The 22433-nt window shown below is 33.9% G+C and overlaps 1 protein-coding gene across 3 annotated transcripts in view; it reads right to left on the bottom strand.

Moving 5' to 3' along the window:
• Window positions 1–509: 509 nt before the first annotated feature.
• SPOPL (speckle type BTB/POZ protein like) overlaps window positions 510–22433 on the bottom strand; it is an 83141-nt gene continuing 61217 nt past the window's right edge. For all 3 annotated transcript variants that reach the window (XM_023259296.2, XM_023259293.2, XM_023259294.2), the window contains 6 exons: window positions 20239–20416; window positions 20103–20158; window positions 18619–18741; window positions 8471–8613; window positions 8328–8381; window positions 510–4862 (listed from right to left, as the gene is read on the bottom strand). In XM_023259296.2, coding sequence (XP_023115064.1) covers window positions 4718–4862; window positions 8328–8381; window positions 8471–8613; window positions 18619–18741; window positions 20103–20158; window positions 20239–20416 — 699 coding nt within the window. In that variant the 3' untranslated portion in view covers window positions 510–4717. The remainder of the gene's footprint in view (window positions 4863–8327; window positions 8382–8470; window positions 8614–18618; window positions 18742–20102; window positions 20159–20238; window positions 20417–22433) is intronic.

Raw genomic sequence — 22433 nt, 5'->3', positions numbered from 1 at the left:
AATCCTTCCTTTATTCTTCTAAGGAAAATTCAGTGTGTGTGTACATGAATATGTATGTGTATGAGAGATTTTTCACTGTGCATTCGTACTGTCACTTCGGCCATAATTTTTAAGCACTAATTGTGTTACTAAGTTAGGCCAGGAATGCATTGCCCCAATTCTGGTCTTTTTGATGGAAACAAATAATTAAGTTGTCAGTTAAAAGTAAGAAGGGATAGAAGGACCAGGGAAAGGGGATCTTTACTTACTACATTAAAGTTATATGACATAAAGTCTTTCAATATTGATGGCAATACATACGTCAAAGCAGATATAGGTATAGTATCTCACAGTTAAGGAGTAAGTCTTTAGTAGGTTCCAAAAAATACTAGCTTTCCTATGGAGGAAAGACAATTAGTATGCATAATTTAAAGTTACCATATCAAACACATGGCCCTTTTGCAAAGCATCATAGCAATCTGAAAAAGAAAAGTTCATATATTGAAATAAACACAAAATAAACCAATTAATTCTGAATAAGTAGTAACAACTTTATTTTAACTCAATGTGCTGAAATGCAAAAAATATTTTCAGCAACAAGATACAAAAAGTATGTATCTTATCATTAACATCAGCTGATTAAAAATGAGGCTGAAAAGTTCAATATAAGTCTTTTACACATTTGAATCTTGAAAATCAATTTCCCCCAGAATTAATTTTTAAATAATTTTAGCATAATTTTATTTTCAAAAATGGGACTCACTTAAGTTATATCTTCATTCTAAAAAACTGGATGTGAAATTAGCTGGGTTACAGTATACAACAATAAACTCTAACAGAAAAATATTTAAATATAAGAATTCCTTTTCAAACATAAAAGTCCACATACTGCAAACAGAAGACACGGTGTGGTGATTTCATTCCTAGTGAAGAGGAAGTCTTGCATATGTTAGGCACTCAATATTTGTTCACCTGGACCTAAAATTGACATCATTCCATGAACACTTAAATAAAGTAGAGCTCATAATCTGTATAAAAGAGGTTTGCACAATACTCTTCTATATGCTGAAAGTGCTGTCTTTATAATCTGAAGACACTCACCCACCCACATTATTTTGCAAGAATACACTGAATATTATCCATCAAAGAGCATGAAGGTCCAAGTCAGAATAATTCACCTTTTCATATATACATGGTTATGAGGAAAGCTTTGTTGAGGTGGATTTTAACAAAACAACTTACTGAAGTCTCTAGTGTTCTAATTTAGTAACATTGGGTAGCATATATGACCCATATTTTAATAAAAATTTTACTTGGGTTTTAAGTTTATGCACAAAATTTAAATGGATAAATAAATTAGTATAACATTTTTGGCAATTTAAATTCTAACTTAGGTCTAGTTTAAAAATAAGCTAATAATGCTCATGGTTACTTTTTAAGAGTTCTTTGCGAATATTTTAAAACTGAACTTTAAAACTGATGTCCTAAAAAGGCACTGTTTTCATATTTCATCATGCAGTAAAGGTCACATTTTTGAAAATTATAATTTCTTGTCCATCAACTGTCCCCCCAAATAAAGCACATTTAATGAAATATTTCAACTAACCTGAATTTTCAACATTTAACTGAGTCCTATTTTTAGAAATTCACTCTTCTGAACATACCACACACAAGTCTAAGCAAATACAAGTATATGTACACACACACAAACACACGCACACACACGCCCAAATGACACAATACATGCATGGTTCTCCAATTACTATTTCAAGACAATGACACATGAGTATTCAAGGAGGTAACAATGGCAAGCCATAACATCATGGCACCTTCATATTTGTGCTCTAAATACCAATATACGTTAAAATTTAAAAACAAAAAAGGCACAAATATAGTGTTTCTGTATCTCAAGCTGAAGAACAGTTTTCTAATGGTTACTGTGATAACATATAACATTTAAAACCAGTCACTTCTTTTTTAAGGAAAAGTTCTGTTTAGGTGACAAAAGGAAAACAAGAGCAGGCTGATAAAAGGCAAAGCTGCTCAGGACAGTCTGTGCCTACTGAACACAGTAGTGTGTAGTTTCAAAACGAGGAAATAAAAAGGCTATTAGAGCACTTTTGTCAGAATACATTAAGTTTTTTTTTCATTGCCTCAAGAACCCATAATACCAAAAAAAACCCAACAAAAAACAAACAAAAACCAAAAACCAAAAAAAAAACCAAAAAAACAAAAAACCCCAACCCATAATAAATAAAAAAATAAATCAACTATGATAGGATTCTGTTAGTATAATGGTAGGCATTATATTATCTGAAACGTGGACATTTCTAGAGACATGGATATTCTCACAGCACAGTGTTTGACGTTTTTGGTACAAAATGTACTACCAAACTACAAACAAAAAACGAAAAAAACCCTTTATAATAAAACCCTTAGGATTTGCAATAAACACTAAATTAAGTAGGTAAAAGCAAGCCGAAATGTTCATTATATGGGTGTTATTACTGAAGTTACTATGGTTAGAAACGTAGATGCAAGCAGTGAATTAATTCACAATGTGCCTACGTGCATTTGATATAAATGGATACACCAATATATATATATATTTTTGACACATGACAACAAAATTCTATAGCCTGAGGAATTTTGTTTTGTTGTAAGACCCTGGCAAAATATTAAAAATCTTAACGTGTATATGTATGTGCGTATGTACTTTTTAAATTGTACATTGTAAATTTAATTGACTCAACTTGGTTAAGGAAGTGAGTTTCTGTTTCCTATAGTATTCTTACAAAGGATGAAGTTCAATCACATGTAAGAATCCTTCTATCTCAAGGGATTCTTCCAATTTCAAATTTAACAAGATTCCAATTAAACTACACAGAAAGAAATAAAGATATCTGAAAATATGATCTTTTCAAACTAGTTTGCTGTGGTTAACAAATGCTTATCTGATAGTGATTGTTCAATGTAAATATGAATCACTCTTGATATATTCTGACTGCTTCAGTGAATATGTAACAAAGAGATAACAAAAATAAAATCTATTTTAAAACCTCAGGCTCCTTTTTTTTCCTTTTGTTCTAAATTCAAAAACTAAATAAACAAATTATACAAATTTTAATCTGGAGAATAAAGTATGTATGTGAATATATAGGTATATGCATTTTTTTCCAGTGACACACTTTTCCCCTTGTGGTCAAGTATAAATCTTGCCTAAGAAGCATATTGTCACTATTCCATGAAATCAGATGCAGTGACTTGCCACTGCTCCTACTTCTCCGGGACAATGCACCAGGACAGACCTTCACTGTGAACAGAGCTATCAAACACTGAACATGTGTATGTGTTTAAAGCTAAATTCATTTATAATAAAGAACTGGCCCATGAAAAGCAGTTTATAAATAGTTTATCCTGTTCACATTATGCAGAATTTCAGTATCATCCACAATGTTAGTACAGTAACTGAAACAGAAAGGAGAAAGCTAGGGGGGAAAAGGTTCAGAGTGCGGCCTAACATATTTCTAAGGGTTCTCTCCTTTAGTCTGCAAATATCAGTTCACTATTTTTAGAAGGAGAGTAGAGTGTCCAGAATTTTATTGTTCAATTGCCTTCTCCAAAGTGGGATAAGACAGAGTAAATTCAATAATAAATATCTGAAATTCAAACCAATTTAACTATAATCAAGAATACCTTTCTTATCTATTATCACAAACATCCCAGTTGCCTCCCTCAGTCTTAAAAAATTCTTGCAAAAGTTAAGACACAATTAATTATACCTTATTAATACCCTCAAAAACAAACAAAAAATATATGTACCATTTAGCATACAAAAGTTACACATGAAAAGTGCATATATATCTTTCTTAATTGGCCCACTCATTAAATTTACATTTGGTCATCCTTTCTTTCAACACGGACAGAATTCTTCATATAAATGTAGGTCACTACAAATTTAAAAAAATTAATTCAGCACAAAACATGCTTTCTTTTTATTGAAATCTTAACCTCAATCAGTTCTCAGTCATTGTAAACTTGAACAAACCCACAAAGAAACACAAGCAAAGGTTTGTTATGCTTCTCTTAGTCTGCTGGACAGTCAACACACAGAAAAACATCCAAATTTTACTAAAAATTTGGGCCAACTCATTGCATATTTGCCCCCTGAAATGAAAAATAAATTAGAATTGAAGCAGTGTATTGCCGTAACTTACTGTGAAGGTAAGCAGGTTCTCCTATATGTATAGGACTTAGACTGGAGACATTACCAGTAATTTCCAATACGAGTGCTTTTAAGAAGAACCTAGTTTTAAACTTTGAGATAGCATAGGACAAACCCTATAAAATTCATTTTGCTTTTCTCAAACTAATGGAAGATCCTTTTGAAACTTACTATCTTCAGTTATCAATATTACTGCATTATGGAGCTAGTGCAATCCTGCATAGCCTTAGTCAAAATGACAAGGCACAATAAAAAAATTAAAGTATTATATGAACAAGAGAAGTCACTGAAGATAATTTAAGGCCTTGAAGTGAATTAGAGTATAATCAGTCTAATTTAAAGCTGAAGAATAAACCATAAATTATCCACCTGAAATGCAAGCGATATGCTTTTTCAGCTTCTGTTCGTGGACAAGACAACAGAAACAACTCTTGCTTATGGTTTGTTATTAGAATCCTTCTGGACCTGGAGGAGTAAAAGTCAATTCCATTTTTCTACAGTTCATGGAAGATTTCAGGACTGTTTTAGCCGTTTGCGTGGAATGCCAAACTGTGGACATTGTGCAGATGCTAGTGCTCGGAAGGCTTCTGCTACTAAATGAGGGTGAGACTGAATCATGGACTTCCACCCTGATGTTTCCATTATGTCTGCTGCTTGGCTGAAAAATAAAATTAAGTGATGTTTATTAAAGAGTACTTTTCAAAATGCATTGTTGCATTGTTAGTTTTAGAAAAAAATCACACATTTCAAAACGTTTCAAGCACTTTTGCCTCTCTATATCGTCAAGCCATGTGAATTCATTAAAATACCATCTTTATGTTACTGGTATTTTCTGTTGCAATTGAAACTTAAATTCTTCTGGAAGTTCTATACTCTGGAAGTATGTGACACTTTTCTCCATAGTCCCAACTCCCATTGTTACCATTTCTGTACCAGCTTTTTAAGAGCTCTTTTCCCTGGCTGTTACACATAGGTTTTCTCTAGAGTTCCAACTTTTGCCCTCACTCTTCTCTCTTAACTTCATCATTCATCCTATTGTATCCACTCTTTACAATTTTAACTATCATACTCAATGATGGTAAACTACTGATTTGCTAAATCTAGCCCTCCCCACAAGGTACAGTCCCAACCACTTCTCTTTATTTGGACAGCCTCAAGCCCTAAAAATTCAGGATCGCCAGGAAAGAACTCAACACGTCTCTATCCAAGCTGCAAATTCTTCTTCCCTCATTTCTAATCAGCTAATGCTTCCACCATCACCCAGAGGTAACATCAAAAACCTGGGAATCATCTTAGACTCCATCCTTTCCAATCAATCATCAAAGCCCTATTTTAATTTCCAAAGATATTTTGAATTCCCAGTCAAGGTTCACATCATCTCACATTTGGATTATCACAACAGTCTCCTAAGTTGTCTTCTAGTTTCCTATCTTGCTCCTCTCAAACTGGCTTCCATGAACTGCCTTAGTAACACAAATATGACTATGTTACACCCTATTGTTCCCTAATGCCTGTATCCAAGTTCTTTAGAAAAAGAAATAATTTTTCCTACTTCCTCTCTCTACTGCCTTAGTAACACAAATATGACTATGTTACACCCTATTGTTCCCTAATGCCTGTATCCAAGTTCTTTAGAAAAAGAAATAATTTTTCCTACTTCCTCTCTCTACCTTTGTATCTCTCCTTACATGCTCAGGTAACTGCTCATTGTATACTGAATGTACAACATGGTCTACTGAGCATGCAGAGTAAATACCTAATCTAGTTATCCTAGTCTCTTTTCTCCCTTATATCCATCCACCATCCAAATAATATCCAAATATTATAGACTGTCCTTTCAAAATGTTTTATCCTTTCATTTCTCTCTAGCCCCAACTGTCACCAATCAACTCTAATTTCAACTCTCATCTCTTGCTCATCTCTTGCCTGCACTACTCCAGCAACTTTCCAAAGTGTCTCCTATATTTAACCTTGCTCAACTGTCACCACAACCACCACCTCAAGCTCCCCACAATATTATTCTCTATCTTGTATGCAGAGAGATTGCTAACAATGAAACTCTGATCATGCCCTATACTAGGTTAAAACCTTTTATTGGATACCCATTTCTCTTTGAATGTCTAAAAGTCCCAATGTTATTTACATGGCCTTCCAGGATCTGACCTTTGTCTGCTTTCTCCAGCTTCTTCTCATAACCTCTCTCTGACTCTATATTGTTCTTTCTTTATCACCAAAACTTTGCACACCTGATTCCCTTTTTTTGGGATAAACTTTCATGCTTCTTCCCTCTTCTTTACCATGGTAACTCCTATTAATACTCCAGGTGTTTATTTATACAATAATTCCTCAAAAAGGCTTTCTTTCACTCCTAGTTTAGGTAAGGTTCTTTTGCTGTGTGCTTGGGATATACATTATCTATTGTTACGCTTTATTTCAATTACTTGTTTAATTCCTATTTGTTTCTTGCTAAACTAAACACTCCATAAAGGTAGGGGAAACATTTGTCATGTTCATCACTATATTTTTTTGTACTAAGCACACTGCCTGAGGTATTTACTTGATAATAAATATAAACGTATGTCAAATGAATGGATCACCTACTGCTTCATGCTTCTATACTTTGGATCAAGTGATCCCTTCTGTTTATAATGCTTGTTATTTCCTTCTTAGTTTCACTAACTCCTATTTGTGTTTAAAGACTCAGATGTCATCTGCAGGAAGCCATTCCTAAACCATCCAGCCTTTGTCAAGTGCCCTGCACATGTCTTCCTTTATCATGTTACTTACCACATTATGAAATAATATATACATGTATTTCTTTCATTAGACAAATTTCTCAAGAAAAGGATTTTTCCCTATTTTTATATGCAGCACCCTAGCACAGTACTTGAGACACAGATGCTAGGTAAATGTTTGTGGAACTAAACAGTAGCTGAATAAAACAACTTTTTAAAAATTTGCCTGACATCATATTACCTGTATGTAATTATGTTTATCATTTTAACTAACTGTTTGGAGTCACATAAATACCTCTTAATATACCTGGCATTTTCATTTATTTAATTCAAAAAGATCTATTGAAAGTCTGTACACACAACAGCTACTCCAGGGGATATAAAATAAGGGGATAAAAAAATTATCATTGAATGCTAATATATTTTAAATTTAAATAGATTTTTCTGTGATCATATACCATGACAATAACGTATCATCAAATACTAACCAATATACCACCAGTGACTTAAACGTAGTTACTAATTTTTACTTTGTGAAAACAGAATTCACAAACTGATAGGAATTCAGAGTTAACAACATAATACAGTTTAAAAGAATGGGAAGTAATCAGGTCAACATTCATTTTATTGTCTCTAACACTGTCTTTTTTCACTTAAATCTACTTTTGATAAAGTGTGAAAATGGAATTTAAGGGTTTATTGGTAAAAACTAATCAAAAGCAGGTGAAAATTCTTCAAACTATCAACTCTTCACCTTTTCTGATTTTGAAAAATTACAAAAAGTAGAAAATCACTCTAAAAATAGGAGAAGAAAACAAAAAAGGAAATAATAAGTTCTAATAGTTCATATTCAGAAGGTTGTCTTAGAAAAATGTAACAACTACCACACAGTTTCAACAGGGAAAGGAAAGAACAAACTGCTACCAGTAGGGAATATGAAGCAGCTAGCCTAAAATACTATATGATGCAAGGTACTTGGCTAACCTAAGAAGCAGTGGGTGAGCAGTCAAATATAAAGACTGTCTAGGCAAATGGGGTACATTCCTCATAGGAAAAAATAAGTATTTCCCAACATCTTTAGAAATGTTTTCTGAAGGGACAGGGAAAAAATCTAGTAGCCACTGAAATACATGGGCTCAGTTATAATGTGAGCATATGTGCTTAAAAAATTAAACTGTCTATCCCAGTTCACATTAGAAGCTGATCTACAAGGGAGCATAGCCTCAAGAATCCACCAAATCATATTATTATGTTTTAAAATAACTGGCAGTTTGCTTCATACAACTAATATCTGGATTCATACTTATTGTAGATGAGCAAAAGGCTATGCAAACACTTAATTTCATGTATGCAGATCAACTTTAAGTCAGAAACTGATGTCATCTTACTTGCTGTTCCAGTTTTTCCCATCTTTACACCCAAGTTGTCGAAGTACACTGCACCTGCATTAAAGATTTAAACACACTTAAAAAAAAGTCCAGTGAAAAAATGTTGAAGGTGTCATGCCCACTGAAATACAGGCATAGCTTACCTATTAATAAAGTCTATGGCTTGTGCTTTCAACTGTTCTGCACTGTGCAAATCTGCAAGGACAAGGGTATCAGCAACATTTTCTACCGAGAGGTTACTACACAAAGCTTCTTCACACATGACCTTCAGCCGTTCCAGTGCATACTATCCAAAAGGAAAACACAGCAATTAAACATTTACTCAAACTACCAAGTTTTAAATACTTGGTATTTATAACTTAGAAAATAAATTTAAAGCACATTATACTTTGAACTGAGGGTAAAAAAAAGTCCTGAAGTTATTTTAACTTAATATTAAGAAGATACAAATCAATGAATTCAAGAGAAAGACCAATTTTCTTTAGGAAATTTCAATTTGTGCAAAATATGTACTGTCAATTTTAAAAACAGGGTTTTATTCTTTAAAAACAAAACAAAACAAAAAAACCAAAAAAACAAAAACCCTTCTTGCTCAAACTCTTAATGAGTGAATTTCTCTTCTCTATTTTAAACACCAGAGCGTACCAGCCAGTACACTGTCTGTTGCCACTGCTCAATCTTGAAGAATGAATTATAAAAGGCCAACAAATCATTTTGATAACCACTTCTTTAGTTATTACGACTTTAGCAGCTTTACTGAAAATTTATAATTGATATACAATAAACTGCAAATAAAGTTTATACAGTCATATGACCATCATTAAATCATGACACTGAACATAATCATCATCCCCAAAAGTTTCCTCCTACCCCTTTATAATCCTTCCTATTCACCCCACCTCAGGCCACACCTCTGATATGCTTTCTACTGCTGTAGTTTAAATTTTCTGGTATCTTCTATAAATGGAATCATATAATTTGTGACTGGCTTCTCAGCATAATTATTTTGAGATTCATACATGTCACTACCATTTTATCAGCAGTTCAATGCTTTTTATTGCTGAATAATATTCCATTGTGTACAGACATACCACAATTTGTTTCTGCAATCCTCTCTTGATAAACAATTGGTGTTTCCAGTTTTTAGCTATTATAAATAAAGTGACTATAAACATTCATATAAGTTACTGTATGGGAATATGTTTTCTTTTCTCTTAGATAAAGTAGACTCACTGAATCAGATGGCAAGTGTAAAACATTTTTTCTTTTTTAATATTTGAGGGGGAAGGGAAGGACAGAGGATCAGAAGCAGGCTCTGTGCTGACAGCAGATAGTCTGATGAGGGGCTTGAACTCATGAACCATGAGATCATGACCTGAGCCGAAGTCGGATGCTTAACTGACTGAGTTACCCAGGAGCCCCAAGTGTAAAACTTTTTAAGAAGCTGCCAATCTTCCAAAATGGTTGTTACCATTTTATATTTCCATCAGCAGTGTATGAGAGTCCTTATTCTTCCACATCCTTGACTATACTTAGTATGGTCTTTGTAATTTTATCTATTACAATACATTTGTAGAAATATCTCATGGTTTTAATTTACATTCCCCTAGTAACTAATGGTGATGAGCATCTTTTGACGTCGTTAACTGACATTAGTTCAGGAAGTGTTTGTTCAAATATTTTCTCTATTTTTAGAAATAACATTGTTTTCTTATAGTTGAGTTTTGAGAGTTCTTTATATAGTTTATATACAAAAGTCTGTTAGCAGATATATTCTAATATAAGGTGCTCATCAGATATATGCTTTGCAAAGAATTTTCTCCTAGTTTGCAGCTAGTCTTTTTTAGTTTGTGTTTTCTGAGGAAGTTTTAAAATTTTATTTAAGTCTAATTTGTCTATTTTTCTTTTATGTATTGTTTTTTGGTTTTATAGCTAAGAATTCTTTGCCTAACACAAGATTACAAAGACTTTCTCCTATGTTTTCTCTTAGAAGTTTTAGATTTTAGGTTTAAAATCAATTTTGCATGACTTCTTGTACTTGGCGTGAAGTTCACATAAAAAGTTCATTTTTTTCAGGAATATAGGTATCCAACTGTTCCAGCACCACTTGCTGAAAAGACTATTCCTTCTTCACTGAATCGTCTTTGCACTTTCATCAAAAATTAGATATCCAGGGGCGCCTGGGTGGCTCAGTCGGTTGGGCATCCGACTTCGGCTCAGGTCACGATCTCGTGGTCCGTGAGTTCGAGCCCCGTGTCGGGCTCTGGGCTGATGGCTCAGAGCCTGGAGCCTGTGTCTCCCTCTCTCTCTGTCCCTCCCCCATTCATGCTCTCTCTCTGTCTCAAAAATAAATAAAATGTTAAAAAAAAAAAATTAGATCTCCAGATATGTGAGAGCCTATTTCTATACTCTCCATTCTGTTCAAATGAGTTGTCTATCTTGTCACCAATACAACATGGTCTTAAATTCTGAAGCTTTATAATAAGTCTTGTCATCACGCAGTGTTAGTCCTCTATTTTGACCTTCTTTTCTCAAAGTTATCAGATTTCTCTAGGTCCTCCCACTTGCACATAAATTTAAAATTCATTTGTCAAAAAACCCCACACAAAACCTACAAGAGACATGTTGGTTCTACTAATGAATTTTAAGAACTGAAATTTTAACAATATTGAGAGTTCTAATCCATGAACAAAATTTCCCTTTCCATTTATTTAAGTAGTACCTGAATTTCACTTATCAATATATTGTAATTATTGGTATAGTCTTGAAGATCTTCTCAGATTTATGCCTATATGTTTAATATTTTTGATACTACTACAAATGTCATTTTTTTAATTTAAATTTTTATTAAGACAGTTATAGATTCATGTGCAGTTGTAAGAAATAATAGATTCCAGAGCTGCCTGGGTGGCTCAGCTGGGTTAAGCGTCTAACTATTGATTTCGGCTCAGGTCATGATCTCACAGTTCATGATCAAGCCCCACATTGGGCTCTGCACTAACACATGGAACCTGCTTAGGATTTTCTCTCTCCTTCTCCCCCAGTCACACTCTCTCTAAATAAATAAATAAATATTAAAAAAAGAAAGAGACAAATAATAGATTCCAGCTCAAGAAGAAAGTGGCAGAGTAAGTAGACCCTAGGCTCCTCTTGTTCCATGAACACAACTAGATAACTACCAAATCATCCAAAATACACCAGAAATAAACCAGAAGATGGACAAAACTAACAACTAAAGGGAGAGAAGAGGCGATGTTGAAGAAGGTAGGTAGTGTGGAGACGTGGTTTAGGGGAGAAATGTATCATGGGTGCTGTGGAGGGGAGGAGCCACGGTCATGGAGAAGGGCCAGAGAGAAAGGAGCATACAGGGGGATATAAAGGAGAATGTTTCCCCAAAAATATTGGTTTGCAAAATAAGAGAAGCTGAATTTCATGAGTTCTTGCAACACGTGGAGATTAAAGCCTAGAGATTTAAAGGTCAGTAAGTGGGCTTGCTCTGGTCCTGGAAGGAAAGCAGACAAACAAGCCAGGAACAGACAGAATGAAACAGCAATCTGAAGAAAATCTGGGACAAACAGGGGGAGATTATTTGCTCCTCTGGGAGGACATCCTTGAGAGGCAGCATTCATGGAGACACTTCTCCCAGAACAAAGGAGCTGGCCAGCACCAGTTACTTCCCCAACCCCTCAGCATAAACACAGAGCCACATGCAGGAAACAGCACAGGATGGCACTGGCTGCTGAACTTGCTTACAACAAGCTCCACTCCCCTGCGTTCAGGCAGAACTGCCCTTCTCAGTCAAGCTTCCCTCAGTCCCAGCACAGAGAGACCTGAACAACGTCCTGCCCATACTATATCTAACCATGAGTTCTGCAGGGCCTCAGTTCTGGATAAAGTTGTATCAGGTCTCAGTTCACAAGCAGATCAGAGCACATCTAGGTGAAACTTTCCACAATGAGGCCAGGTACCAAACACTGCCTAGAGCAGGCAAGGAGAGCATCTGTAGACAATCAGCCTGAAGGATAGAGCAAACAAAACACAATAGGAGAGCTCACACAGCACACATCTGAAGAACTCTCTGAAGCATCAGGCCCTGGGAACATGACTTAGGCCATTACTTTCAGAAACAGGAGACATAAATGGCCTTTCTAACACACAGAAGCAGGCAGACATAAACAAAATGAGAAGACAAGGAAATTATTCAAGAACAAGATGAAGTCACAGCCAGGGGTCTAAGTGAAACAGATATAAGTAACATGCCTGATGGAGAATTAAAGTAATGAACATAAGATACCCACTGGGCTTGAGAAAAGAATGGAAAAAGTTAGTGAGACTCTAACCACAGAGATAAAAGAGTTAAAAAAGAATCAATCAGAGATGAAGAATACAATAAATGAGATTAGAAACAGGCTTGATACAATGAACAGCAAACTGGAAGAAGCAGAGAAATGAATTAGTGACCTAGAAGACAAAATAGAAAATAATGAAAACTGAACAAAAGAAAAAGAATTATGCAACCTGAGAATCGAGTTAGAGAACTCAGTGACTCCATGAAATGTAATATTTGTATCATAGGAATCCTAGAAGATGACAGAGTAAAAGGTGTCAGAAAATTTGAGGAAGTAATAGCCGAAAATTTCCCTAATCTGGGGGAAGGAAAGAGACATACAGATCTAGAAGGCAGAGAGCTCCCATCAAAATCAGCAAAAGCAGGCCCACACCAAGACATACTGTAATTAAGTTGCACAGTATAGTGATAAAGAAAAAATCTTAGAAACAGCAAGACAGAAGACATCTTTACTTACAAGGTAAGACCCATAATGGTAGTTAGAGATTTCTCAACAGAAACATGGCAGGCCAGAAGACAGTGGCACGACATATTCAAAGTGCTGAGTGGGAAAAATCTGCACCCAAGAATACTCCATCCAGCAGGATACAATTCAGAATAGAAGGAAAGAGAAAGAGTTTCACGGACAAGCAAAAACTAAAGGAGTTTGTGACTACTAAACCAGCTCTTGCAAGAAATATTAAAGGATATACTTTGAGTGCAAAGGAGAGGCCAAAAGTGACAAAGACAAGAAAGGATCATAGAAAATCTCCAGAAACAATAGCAAAACAAGTAATAATATGGCTGTAAATATACATCCATCAGTAATTACTCTGAATGTAAATGGACTAAAAGCTCCAATCAAAAGACATAGGAGGTCAGAATAGATAAAAAATAAGACCTATCTATATGCTGCCTACAACAGACTCATTTTAGAACTAAAGACATCTGCAGATTGAAAATGAGGGGATGGTGGGGGACTTGAATGGTTCAATCAGCTAAGCATCCGTCTCTTGATTTCAGATCAGGTCATGATCTCCTGGTCATGGGATTGAGCCTCACGTCAGGTTCCATACAGAGCATGCAGCCTGCTTGGGATTCTCTTTCTCCCTCTCTCTGCTCTTCCCTCTCTCTCTCTCTCTCTCAAAAATAAATAAATAAACTTAAAAAAAAAAAAGTAAGTGAGGGTATGGAAAAACATTACCATGCAAACAGATGTCAAAAAAAAGCTGGAGTAGCAATACTTATATTGGACAAACTACACTTTAAAACAAAGACTGTAACAAGAGACAAAGAAGGGTATTATATCATAATAAAGGGGACAATCCAACAAGAAGATATAACAATTGTAAATATTTATGCACCAAACATGAAAGCACCCAAATACATAAATGTCAATAGCAAACATACAAGAACTAATTGATAAGAATACAATAATAGTGGGGAACTTTAATACTCCACACACCAATGGACAGATCATCTAAACAGAAAATCAACAAGGAGACAATGGCTTTGAATGACACACTGGACCTGATGGACTTAACAAATATATTCAGAACATTCCATCCCAAAACAGCAAAATACACATTCTTTTCAAATGCACTTGGGAAATTCTCCAGAATAGATTACAGATTAGGCCACAAATTAGGTCCTAACAAATACAAAAAGACTGGAATCATACCATCCATCTTTTCTGATCACAATGGTATGAAACTAGAAGTGAACCACAAGAAAAAATTTGGAAAGACCACAAATAACATGGAGGTTAAACATGCTACTAAACAATGAATGAGTCAAACAGGAAATCAAAGAAGAACTACAAAAAGTTCATGGAAACAAATGAAAATGAAAACACCAGGGTCTAAAACATTTGGGATGCAGAAAAAGTGGTCCTAAGAGGGACATATATAGCAATACAGGCTTACCTTAACAGGCAAGCAAAATCTGAAATATACAACCTAACATTACACCTAAAGGAGTCATTAACAGAACAACAAATGAAGCCTAAATCCAGCAGAAGGAGGGAAATAATAAAGATTACAGCAGAAATAAATAATACAGAAACTAAAACAAAACAAAACAAACAAAAAACAATAGAACAGGTCAATGAAACCAGGGGCTGGTTCTTTGGAAACATTAACAGAATCTATAAACCTCTAGCCAGACTTACCAAGAAGAAAAGAGAAAGGACTTCAAAATAAAATCATAAATGAGAGAAGAGAAATAATAACACCACAGAAACACAAGTATAAAAGAATATTATCAAAAACCATATGTCAACAAATTGGACAACCTGGAAGAAATGGATAAATTCCTAGAAACACATAAACTGCCAAAGCTGAAACAGGAAGAAACAGAAAACCTGAACAGACTGATTACCAGCAAAGAAATTAAATCAGTAATAAAAAAACTCCCAATAAACAGAAGTCCAGGACCAGATGGCTTCACATATGAATTTTACCAATCATTTAAAGAAGAGTTAGTGCCTATTCTTCTCAAACTATTCCAAAAAATAGAAAAGGGAAACTTCCAAATTCATTCTGATGAATGAATTACCCTGATATCAAAACCAGATAAATTTTTCATTAAAAAAGAGAACTGAAGGCCAATATGCCTGATGAACATGGATGCAAAAAATCTCAATAAAATACTAACAAACAGAATCCAACAATACATTAAAAAAATCATTTACCACAATAAAGTAAGATTTATTTCTGGGTTTCAAGAGTGGTTCAATATTCACAAATCAATCAAGGTGATACACCACATTATTAAAAGAAAGGATAAGAACCATACAATCATTTCAATAGATACAGAAAAAGCATTTGACAAAGTACAACACCCACTGATGATAAAAACCCTCAACAAGGTAGGTTTAGAGGGAACATACCTGAACATAATAAAGGCCATATATGAAAACCCACAGCTAGAATCATCCTCAATGTGGAAAAACTGAGAGCCTTTCCCTTAAGGTCAGGAACAAGACAAGGATGTCCACTCTCACCGCTTTTATTCAACATAGTACTGCAAGTTCTGGCCACAGCAATCAGACAACAAAAAGAAACAAAAGGCATCCAAATCAGCAAGGAAAAAGTAAAACTTTCACTATATGCAGATGACATGATACTCTATATAGAAATCTGAAGGCTCCACAAAGAAACCACTAGAACTGATACATGAATTCAGTAAAGTTGCAGGATATAAAATCAGTGTATAGTCATGTGTTGCATTTCTATACACCAATAATGAAGCAGCAGAAAAAGAAATCAAGGAATCAATGCCACTTACAACTCTACCAGAAATGAAAAGATACTCAGGAATAAACCTAACCAGAAGTGAAAGTACTCTGCAAACCATAAAACACTGATGACACAAAGAAATGAGAAGACATTCCATGCTCATGGATTAGAAGCATAAATATTGCTAAAATGTCAATACTACTCAAAACAATCTACACATTTAATGCAATCCCTATCAAAACACCAACAGTACTTTTCCCAGCAATAGAAGAATCCTAAAATTTATATGGAACCACAAGAGACCACAAATAGCCAAAGCCACCTTGAAATAGAAAAGCAAAACTAGGGGCACCTGAGTGGCTCAGTTGGTTAAGTGTCCGACTCTTCATTTTAACTCAGGTTATGTTCTCACAGTCATGGGATTAACCCCGCATCAGGCTCTGTGCAGAGCATGTAGCCTGCTTGGGATTCATTCTCTCTCTCTTTCTCTCTCCCCACCTCCTGCATATCGCCTGCTCACACGCTCACATGCTCATTCTCTCTTCACAAAAAAAAGAAAGAAAAAGCTGGACATATCCCAATTCCAGATTTCAAATTATATTACGAAGCTATAATAATCAAAACAGTATGGTAGTGGCATAAAAAGAGACACACAGATTAATGAAACAGAGTAGAAAACCCAGAAATGAGCACAAAACTATATGGTCAATTAATCTTCAACACAGCAGTAAAGAATATCCAATAGAAAAAAGATAGTCTCTTCAACAAATGATGCTGAGCAACTGTACAGCAGCATGCAAAAGAATGAAACTGGACCACTTTCTTACCCCATGCACAAAAATAAATTCAAAATGGATTAAAGACCTCAATGTGAGACCTGAAACAATAAAAATCCTAGAGGAGAACACAGGGAGTAACCTCTTTGACACTGGCTGCAGCAACTTCTTTCTTGCATGGGCTAGGGAAACAAAAGCAAAGATAAACTTTTGGGACTTCATCAGAACAAAAAGCTTCTGAACAATAAATGAAACAATCAACAAAACTAAAGGCAACCCATGGAATGGGAGAAGATATCTACAAATGATATATCCAGTAAGGGGTTAATATTTCAAATATATAAAGAACCTACAAAATACCCCCCAAAAAGAATAACCCAATTAAAACATGGGCATAAGACATGAGTAGACATTTTTCCAAAGACATCAGATGGCCAACAGACACATGAAAAGATGTTCAACATCACTCATCACCAGGGAAATACAAATCAAAACTACAATGAGATATCACCTCACAGCTGTCAGAATGGCTTAAAATCAAAAACATAGGAAACAATAGGTGTTGGTGAGGATGTTCAGAAAGGAGAACCTCTTGCACTGTTGGTGGGAATGCAAACTGGTGCAGCCATTCTGGAAAACAGTATGAAGGTTCTTGAAAAAATTAAAAATAGAACTATCCTATGGTTCAGCAATTGCCCTACTAGATATTTACCCAAAGAATACTAAAATACTAATTCAAAGGAAAATATGCACCCCCATGTTTATAGCAGCATTATCTACAATAGCCAAATTATGAAAACAGCCCAAGTGTCCATCAACTGATAAATGGATAAAGAAGTTGTGGTATAGATATACAATGGAATATTACTGGGCTATAAAAAGGAATGAAATCTTGCCATTTGCAACAACATGGATGACACTAGAGAGTATTATACTAACAGAAATAAATCAGTCACAGGAAGACAAATACCATATGATTTCAGACAAATACCATATGATTTCAATCATATGTGGAATTTAAGAAACAAATGAGTACAGGGGGGAAAAAAGTGAGAGAGAGGTAAACCAAGAACACAGGGTCTAAACTACAGAGAACAAACTGATGGTTACTAGAAGAGAAGTGGGTGGGGAAATGGTTTAAACAGGTGATGGGGATTAAGGAGTGCACTTGTGATGAACACTTGTGTGTGGAATGGTTGAATCACTATATTGTACACCCGAAACTAGTATTACACTGTATGTTAACTAACTGGAATTTAAACAACTTGGGAGTGGGGGAAAGAGAAAGAATAGATTCCATATACTCTTGGCTTGGTAATGGTTCCAATGGTAATATTTTGCAAAACAAGTACAATATCGTATTCTCTTCCCTACCCTCTATGTGGTATATGTGTATGTGTACCTAAAGACATGTACATATGTGCATTGACAGGCATACTCATAAACTTATTTATATGGACAGAAGCATAAACATCAAAACGTTCAAGAAAACCTCCCAATGTGTTTCAGGATTGAAAACTACTGGCTTTGAGATTTTCTGGTATTTTTGCCTTGCTTCTGAAACTTTAAGAAATAACCATTACAAAAGAATATTATAAAATTAGCATTATTTTTTCTCTTTCTATGCTATCATGTTAAAAAATATATATCTCTGAATACAGGCAATTAAGTTAGGAAAAAATCCAATACTTTTTTCCTTTTTTATTTCATTATTTTATTTTATTCATATATTCTAACTGGCTCAAGATATTTATATGCCTTACTGATTAAAAAAAATCTCATTTCCATATCATCTCATTGCATGTTATTTCATAATACACTCAAGAGCCATCTACAAACAGTATAAATTGATTCCTCAGCATTTCAAGTTACTTAGGATTTTCATTTGACGATAACTTTCTAGATACATCAAGCTTGAGTACAGTTTTCAGCGCTTTAGACCTACTTACTTTGTCTGCAGCTGCCAACAAGTTGTCAGCCATTTTATCAAGGTTTGGTGCTTTCCCTGTGTAAATGAATCTCATCATTTCTTTAAAAACCTCAGGGTCTACATCATTTATTTCCACTCGATTCTGATATTGAAAACAACACAAAAGTTATACTCAAACAACACACACACACACAAATGAACCTAAGAGAAACTTTAACAATAATTTAACTAAATTTGCACTCAAATACTCTATTTTAAAATGGAGGTAAGTAAATCTTCAGTAACCTAAGCAGGCAAAGTGAAGCAAGCAGGTTAATAGGAGAAGTATACCAAGTCAAGCACTACCATGTGGGTATATAAAACCTTAATATCTCAATTAAAAAGGGTAAAACAACAAACCAACAAAAAGAAAACCAAATTAAGGTCTTTAGACCAAACAAAATACGTATGTTCAATTTCTAACTTGTATCTTAGAAGAAGATACCTATTAACTTTTTCTTTGTTGAATTCTGAGGTCGTAGTACAATGCCTAAGACTCTGTAACCAGTGGGTTTCAGCAAAAGTAGGGTCAGGTATTTGAGATACTTCCAGAGCCCACTACCTCGGAACTCTCCCTTTGGCAAAAATGGCATGTCATACTATCTACACACTGGCATTACCTCTTTGCTTGAAACATACTCCAGTCCAAAGAGTAGTAATTCCTTTTTTACTCCTACATCTTTGTATTTGGTTTCTCTCATGGGATCAATGAAGCTAAATATCTAACACTAAACAATATCAAATTTTTCTGACACTTTGCTGACAATAACATTTGAAATTATTCACGTCTCCTTATGTGAAAGTGGTCAGAAGGCTAATCATAGTACCTGGTTGACCAACAATCAAAGGAAAGAAAGCAGCTATGTATTTCAGCCTTTAGTTCTACAGAAAGAATGAAGTTGAGCCACATAAATAAACTTTGGAGTGGTCCCGTTAGAGCATGAAGGCTCACATGTAATGCAACCAGCAAAGAATCAATCTCTGATCTTTAATCTGACTACATTTCAAGATGACAGGTGACATTTGGGAAAACCAAAGAGGTAACATACTGATTAAATATATAATAACACTACTGTGATTTGTCTTTTTTTTTTTAAATCATTCTTATTTTAGTGGCATTATTTTTATTCTAGAAAAAAAAATTCCAAAATCAATGTATAATTTAGAAAAGAGGAATAAACACCTTAAGTAGAGAGATCTCAAATAGCTATGGACCAGAACCACTCTTTTGGATAAAAACTACTCATTTATTTTGCCACTAGATGGACATCAAAATAGTTATTATTTGGAATATTCACCCACATTAGGCTATATCTATTGTTCTACTACAGAACATACTTTTTCCCTTTCTACTTCTATTTCTGAAATTTTAGTGTAACAATAAGACGATGCACACTTTCAAAATATACATTCCACTATTCTACATTTGTACAAATTAAATATTAGCCTTTAAATGATGTTTACCTTTTTGCTTTCCTCCATTTCATGTTCAAACATTGCATTAAAAACTGGGGATCGAGCTGTAACAACATTAAGCATCATTATTTAATGTACAGATTTATGGAAGAAATGTACAATATTACCCAAAAGTTGTAAGTACCTGCAAGTACAGATTTATGAGCCTTAAATTCTTGTCCTCTCACAAAAAAACTGCAATCTGTAAATCTTGTGTTTTCCCAGAGATTACCTAAATCTTCTGCTAGTCGACATTCAGGCACCTTCAAAGTATTTGTATTAGTATGTCCTGATATATTTACTGAATCTTGGACCACACTCACCTAATAAAAAATGGACAGCAAGAAAAACACTTTTATAAACTAGTATCAGTAATTAGTAAGTCTATACTTAAATTTCTTATCATTAGAATTATTGGGATAATTCAAAATACTGATTAAAAACACTAATTCTTGGGAATTAAATTTAAGGATATAATTTAAAGAACATAGAAAAAAAATAGAAACAAATTTGATCATTTTCAAGTAACATTTTATGTAAATAAATGGCTTACCGATTGGTTAGAATGCTTGGTTATTAAAGTAATTAAAAAAACTCCTCAGCAAAATAAAAGTCATAAAATGATATCAAATTGAAACAAGCAGGAGACATTTTTGTGAGGTGAAGCAAGAAATTTCTTTAATTTTTATTTTCTCACTTACACCACAGTCCTATCAACATTTAAAGTCTATTACATATGTAATATACATGGCATCACACTCACAAGGACTTTTTATAGTACTAAAAAAGGTTATAAAACTATAGTCTATGATATTCAATTTGGGAAGTATTTTAAGCGTAGTTCCTACATGTTTCGACTCCAGTAAAATTGATTTAAATATTTAGTAATATTAATTTAAATTGTAAAGTACAAGAATTCCCACAAAAGCAATCGCACTTATTAAAATTCATGTAAATATTTTATAATAATAATCAACAGTCCAAATACAATTTAGTTCTATTTGCAGACTTTCTATTTATCTATGAAATAATAAAATTAGTATGATGAAAACACTGGTTTTATAAAGATTTCAATATAACATAGATTAAATTTTCTCTCATTAGAAAAGACTATACACTGAATAAAATCCTAAAACACTACTGGTGAAGTCTTGTGCATCACTTTTAAGAAAACGTATGGTACTGGGAGCCTGGCTGGCTCAGTCAGAGGAGCATATGACTCTTGATCTCAGGGTTGTGAGTTCGAGCCCCATGTTGGGTGTTGAGATTACTTAAATAAATAAAACTTTAAAAAAGTATGCTACTAATATTAGAAATTTAATGTTACATTTAATAAACAAGAAAATACTACTCAACTAGTAATGCAAATATTTCAGAGTAAATGAACCATTACTATTATATGTTAGTTATCTACTGTTTTAAGCTTCTAAGTTTTGTTGTCATTTGTTATGCAGCAAACTATATTAATTGAAAAACATTTCATAAGGCTTTTATTAAATAATGATAGGCATAAGTAAGGACACATACCAATAAAGTAAACTACATAGAAAATGTAAATTGGAAATGGATAAACTAGACCAAACTACTAACATGCTAATAACACAGCATAATAATAGTCCAATAAACTATTTAGAGAATATTAAATCTCAGAAGTGCTCCTTCACCCTGATGTATCAAATGGGAATGAATGGATACTTCTAAAGAAAAACTTTATTTTTCTGAGGATATTTTTATTAACCACTTTGTTTTTTTCCAACTGGCATTATTAACCATTTGGAATCATACATATAGAAATCATCTAATCCAATCAACTTATTTTATAAAAAGATTTCAAAGGGAGATCAAAGAAGGTAACTAATGCGTCAATCAATCACATTTCATTCAATACCAAAGGAAGGCTAGACATGTAATTATCAGATTCCTTTTTTTTTTTTTTTTTAATTCTTGGCACTACACAAATATTTCTTTGGATACATTTTAAAATCAGTAGTACTACTTTGATGCAGTTATGGCTCAAAAAGGATCTATTACAACAATCTTGTCAGATGATTTTCTAAATATAGGAACCAAGATATTGTGTAAACAAATAAATAAAATCCAGTAATAAAGGTTCTCTATTCTATTAAGTTTTTAATTATTGAAACTGTTTCTAAAATGACTACACATAAGAAAAAAAGCTTCACTAATCCTTACCTGATTGCTCTTTTACACCATCCACTATAACTTAATGATACTTTAAAAATGTTGGTGTTGATATTGAAGGTTTAGTTAGAGATCAGTTTTTTATCACATAGACAGTATTTCTTTGTTCCTATCAAGCACTACTCTTAAAAATTTGTA

This window comes from Felis catus, chromosome C1 (assembly GCF_018350175.1).
Source record: "Felis catus isolate Fca126 chromosome C1, F.catus_Fca126_mat1.0, whole genome shotgun sequence".
Lineage (NCBI taxonomy): Eukaryota > Metazoa > Chordata > Mammalia > Carnivora > Felidae > Felis > Felis catus.
This window is presented reverse-complemented; position numbering and strand designations above follow the sequence as displayed.